The sequence below is a fragment of the Corapipo altera genome, unplaced genomic scaffold (assembly GCF_003945725.1).
Source record: "Corapipo altera isolate COAL_440 unplaced genomic scaffold, ASM394572v1 60546, whole genome shotgun sequence".
Lineage (NCBI taxonomy): Eukaryota > Metazoa > Chordata > Aves > Passeriformes > Pipridae > Corapipo > Corapipo altera.
This window is the reverse complement of record NW_020885268.1, coordinates 15,442-20,920: the sequence shown is the minus strand read 5'-3', so window position 1 is coordinate 20,920 and position 5,479 is coordinate 15,442. Positions and strand designations below refer to the sequence as shown.

At 50.4% G+C, this 5,479-nt stretch overlaps 1 protein-coding gene across 2 annotated transcripts in view; it reads left to right on the top strand.

Annotated features, from left to right (window-relative positions):
• The window catches only part of LOC113940321 (elongation factor 1-delta-like), a 9,018-nt gene that overhangs the window by 1,724 nt on the left and 1,815 nt on the right, over positions 1-5,479 (top strand). The window contains exons 3-5 of one of the 2 annotated variants that reach the window (XM_027631450.1): positions 3,329-3,442; positions 4,515-4,605; positions 4,699-4,805. In XM_027631450.1, coding sequence (XP_027487251.1) covers positions 3,329-3,442; positions 4,515-4,605; positions 4,699-4,805 — 312 coding nt within the window. The remainder of the gene's footprint in view (positions 1-3,328; positions 3,443-4,514; positions 4,606-4,698; positions 4,806-5,479) is intronic. The other variant, XM_027631451.1, reaches the window with a different exon arrangement.

Below are 5,479 nucleotides of genomic sequence, written 5' to 3'. Positions count from 1 at the left end.
CTGGGATGTTCCCACAGATCTTGGCTGAGTAGGGAAGTGCTGGAATGTGGCTTTTTTTGGGATCCACCTTCTCTTCCCTGTTTCCCCTCCAGTTTTTAGGGCATGTGCAAAGGAATGGGGTTTTCCAGGGAATTCAGCTTGGAGCACCTCAATTATTGGGAAAACCAGGAATTTTCATGAGGAAAAGCTTTGATCTCTGCTGTTTGATCTGTATTTAGGGAGCCAAATTTTCGGGAAAAGAACATGTTTCCATCCCTACTTTCCTCGGCTTGGGATCCTGTTTTGCAGCCTTCAGAATTCCTAGGGATTCAGTTTGCTGGGATGACGGAATTCCAGTGGAATCCTGGCATTATTCCAAGCGCAGGATGTTTTTGGGATGGGCTCAGCCCCAAAATTGGGACTAAAAAATTTGGGATTGAGGGGTTCCATCCAGGAGAAATCGCTGTGGAATTCCCCACCTTGGGAATTTGGGAATTCTTATCCTTGGTAAAATTCCCAGGCACTTGTATGGAACTTCTTGTGGAGCTGGGAGAGGGAAAAGTGTGGGAAGATAGGAAAATTTGGGAAAAGGGGAAAAGTTTGGGAAGAGGGGAAAACTTCGGAAAGATGGGAAAAGTTGGGAAAAGTTTAGGAAGATGGGAAAGGTTTGGGAAGAGGGGGAAAGTGTGGGAAGAAGGAAAAGTTTGGGAAGGCAGGAAAACTTCGGGAAGATGGGAAAAGTTGGGAAAAATTTGGGAAGCTGGGGAGTGGGATGTGGGCTGGTGATCCCATTTTCCCAAGGCATGGATCATCCTTCCCTCAGGGAAGATCCCACAGAGGCAACTTTTCCATGATTTCTGAGCTTGTGGCTTGACCAGATCCCAGGATTTTTGAGACCTGGATGCTCCTCTTACTCCATGATTTGGGAAAGGGAGGAATTCCAATTGGAGACCCTGAATCCCTTCCTTCTTCCCTCTTTTTTTGTGGGATTATGATTAACAGGGAATAAAAGTGTCCTCTCCCTGTGCTGAGGCCCCTCAAATCCTGGGATCAGGGATTTTTTGGGATTTACTGGGATGTTTAATGACAAGGAAGATCCCGAGGGGCTGGAGCGTGTCCAGGGTTGGGAACGGAGCTGGGAAGGGTTTGGAAAACTTCCCGAGGGAGCTGGAAAGGCTCATCCTGGAGAAAAGAGGGATCGGGAGGGACCTTGTTCCCAAAAATTCCCTGATGGGAAGGTGGAGCCGGGTGGGATTTGGGAATTGCTCCCAGAGAACGAGGGACGGGATGAGAGGAAACAGTTCCAGGTTGTTCCGGGGGAGGTTCTGGTGGAATATTGGGAAAATTCCTTCCTGGAATTTTCACCCCGGCCCGAGGGTGGAGTCGCCGCCATCCCCGGTGGGATCGTGGATCCCTGCGGATCTCAGGATTTGGGATGGATCCCAGGATTTGGGATGGATCCCAGGGTTTGGGATGGATCCCAGGATTTGGGACGTGGATGTGGCACCTGAGAACAGGGATTGGGGAACGCTGGGATGGACTCCAGAGGCTTTTCCCGCCTCTGCCATTCCATGATTTTTATCCCTGGTGCCCCAGGGATGATCCCTGAGTGCTGCAGGAACTTCCCACGGGCTCCAAGATTCCAAAGCATTCCAAGATTTTTTTAAGGGGCTTGGTGTGAGATTTGGGGTCGAGTTTTCCATGTTTTCCGTGGCATTTTGGGGATCCAAGGCCGGGAAAAACGACTTTATCCTCGGTGCCAACTGGAATCCCTCGGGATTTGTTCCATCCCGGAGCTGCTCCTTTAGTTCAGATGCAAGAGAAGCCTCTGGAATTCCTGGAGGAATGTTTGTGCTCCGGGTGCTCCACATCCCCCCTGCTCCAAGACTTTTCCAAGACTTTTCCCTGCATGTGGATCTTTCCCGCCCTTGAGCTGCCTCCGAGTGGGGAAGCCCTTTTCCTACCTTCCCAAACTTTTCCCACCTTCCCAAACTTTTCCCAAACCTTTCCTGCCTTCCCAGACTTTTTCCCATCTTCCCAAACTTTTCCCACATTTTTCCCATCTTCCCAAACATTTCCTGTCTTCCCAAACTTTTCCCCTCTTCCCAAACTTTTCCCAAACCTTTCCCCTCTTCCCAAACTTTTCCCGTCTTCCCAAACTTTTTCCAACTTTCCCCATCTTCCCATACTTTTCCCCTCTTCCCAAACCTTTCCCGTCTTCCCACACTTTTCCTGTCTGTCATCCCAAACTTTTCCCATCTTCCCAAACCTTTCCATCTTTCCAAACTTTTCCCCTCTTCCCAAACTTTTCCTGTCTGTCTTCCCAAACTTTTTGTGCCTTCCCAAACTTTTCCCGTCTTCCCCAACTTTTCCCAAACCTTTCCTTCTTCCTAAACCTTTCCTTCTTCCCAGACTTTTCCTGCCTTCCCAAACCTTTCCTGTCTTCCCAAACTTTTTGTGCCTTCCCAAACCTTTCCTGTCTTCCCAAACTTTTCCTGCCTTCCCAAACCTTTCCTGTCTTCCCAAACTTTTCCCTCTTCCCAAACCTTTCCTGTCTTCCCAAACTTTTCCTTCTTCCCAAACCTTTCCCCTCTTCCCACACTTTTCCCATCTTCCCACATCGTTCCCTCTTCCCAAACTTTTCCATGTCTTCCCAAACCTTTTCCTCCTTGCCCAGCTTTTCCCACCTTCCCAAACTTTTCCTTCTTCCCAAACTTTTCCCTCTTCCCAAACCTTCCCCTCTTCCCAAACTTTTCCCCAACTTTTCCCATCTTCCCAAACTTTTCCCTCTTCCCAAACCTTTCCCATCTTCCCAAACCTTTCCCCTCTTCCTACACTTTTCCCATCTTCCCACATCATTCCCTTTTCCCTGTCTTTCCAAACTTTTCCCAACTTTTCCCATCTTCCCAAGCTTTTCCTTCTTCCCACACCTTTCCTTTCTTCCCAAACTTTTCCCAAGCCTTTCCCATCTTCTCAAACTTTTCCCTCCTCCCAAACCTTTCCCGTCTTCCCAAACTTTTCCTTCTTCCCAAACCTTTCCATCTTTCCAAACTTTTCCCCTCTTCCCAAACTTTTCCTGTCTGTCTTCCCAAACTTTTCGTGCCTTCCCAAACTTCTCCCGTCTTCCCCAACTTTTCCCAAACCTTTCCTTCTTCCTAAACCTTTCCTTCTTCCCAAACTTTTCCTGCCTTCCCAAACCTTTCCTGTCTTCCCAAACTTTTCCCAAGCCTTTCCCATCTTCTCAAACTTTTCCCTCCTCCCAAACCTTTCCCGTCTTCCCAAACTTTACCCAACTTTCCCTGCCTTCCCAAACTTTTCCCCTCTTCCCAAACTTTTCCGCTCCCTGCAGCAGAAGACTCCTCTTCCTCCTCCTCCTCCTGCTCCTGCTCCTGCTCCTGCTCCTCCTGCTCGGAGCCGGGACGTTCCCTGTGGCCGTGCCCGGAAGCAGCCGGGACGCTCCTCCGTAAGTTTTCCAAGGGAATGGGACAGGATCCGGTTGGGATGAGGAGGCTCCTTCCCAGTCCCTGGGGATGGATCCGCCTCTCCCTCTCCTGAATAATCCTGGGGCTGAGATCTCGGGATTTGAGGTCTCCCGGCTCCCGGGTCGGGGATTCGCGCCGGAATTCCTGGAATTCCACTTGGAAAAGGTGGAATTTCTGGAGAAGGGTCTCCCTGGAGACCTTCCCACTCCAGGAATCTCCAGCCCCATCCCTGGAAGTGTCCAAGGCCGGATTGGAGCAGCCTGGAATGGTGGAAGTTTTCCCTTTCCATGGGAACGGGATCATCTTTCCGGTCCCTTCCATCCCAAACCGTTCCCGGATTTCTGGGATCCAGGCCCTGCTTTTTCCTTTCCCTGCTCCTCATATTCTTCCTCTTCTCCCTGTTTTCTCTCCATCCCAAGTGAGATCTCTTTGGAATTCCATGTGGGATAAATTATTCCCCCTGTTTCTATTCCCTTGGAAACGAAACTCTCCCGTTGTTTTCCTTCCCTTTGCTCCTCGGAATCGCTGGATGAGGAACCTCCTTAATAAAACAAAACAAAAAGCTCTTTATTGCCTCCCCAAAAAAATCCATTGGAATCCTCGGGATCACATTATTCCCTCGGGATTTGTGGGGTTTAAATTGTTCTGAATGAAAAGCTGGGCCGGGAATTTGGGAATGTAGAAATCCTGGGATCTCTTCCTGCCTTTCCCAGTGACTCCGTTTGTTGGGAGAGGAAGGAGACTGAGGGATTCCAAGATTTTTAAGGGGGTTTGGTGTGAAATTTGGGATCAGTTTTCCATGTTTTCCATGGCAAAAGAGCGGGAAAAGTCACTTTATCCTTAGTACCGGCTGGAATCCCTCGGGATTTATCCCGTCCTGGAGCCCCTTTATTCCCTATCCCGATTTTATAAAACCCTTTGAGGGGAAAACATCCACGTTTTTTAGTTCAAGCTCTTCAATTCCCTCCTCCCCCCCGGGTTTTGCCGCGTGGAATTTTCGGGAAAACGGGCGGAACCGGCTCCGCCTCATCCCACTTTTCCTCCTCCTTCCAGAGCGGCAGCGCCTCCGGAGCCGCCGGCGACCAGAACGAGCTCCTGGCCCGGATTTCCCACCTGGAAGTGGAAAACCAAAACCTCCGCAGCGGTGAGTGGGGAAAATCCTCGTCCCGCCTCGGAATCCCGCCCGGATCTGGGAAAATTTGAGTGGCTTTTCCCGATTTTTCCCTCCTTTTCCCAGTGGTCTCCGACCTGCAGATGGCCATCTTCAAGCTGGAGAGCCGCCTGAACGCCCTGGAAAAATCCTCCTCTGGCTCCCACCAGCCCTCACCCGTCCCTCCCACCCAGGTGAGCCTCGGGAACGCGGCGGGATTCCCTCCGGGAATAGAACTCCGGAGGGATCGACCGTCCGGGTGGTCAAATATCCCGGTTTGGATCCCGTTTTCCCCCCAAATCCCACTGGGTGGGGCTTGAGCATTCCCATTCCCGGGCTTTTGGGCTGCTCTGCTCCGACTCCAAGTTCACCTTGTTCCTGTTTTCCTTCCCCTTCTTCCCTTTTCCTTCCCCTTGTTCCCTTTTTCCTTCCCCTCGTTCCCTTTTCCTTCCCCTCATTCCCTTTTTCCTTCCCCTCGTTCCCTTTTCCTTCCCCTCGTTCCCTTTTTCTTCCCCTCATTCCTTTTTCCCTTTTCTCTTCCCCTTGTTCCCTTTTCCTTCCCCTTGTTCCCTTTTCCCTTCTTTTTCCCTTTTCCCTTCCCCTTCTTCCCTTTTCCTTCCCCTCATCCCCTTTTCCCTTCCCCTCGTTCCCTTTTCCCTTCATCTCCTCCCCTTTTTCCTTAATATCTCCTCCTCTTTTTCCCTTATTTCCTCCCCTTTTTCTTTCCCCTTCTTCCCTTTCCCTTCCCCTTCTCCCCCTTTTCCCCTTCTCCCCTTTTCCTTTCTCTTCTCCCCTTTTCCCTTCAATTTTTTCCCTTTTCCTTCACCTTCTCCCCTTTTCCCTTTAATTTTCCCCCTTTCCTTTCACC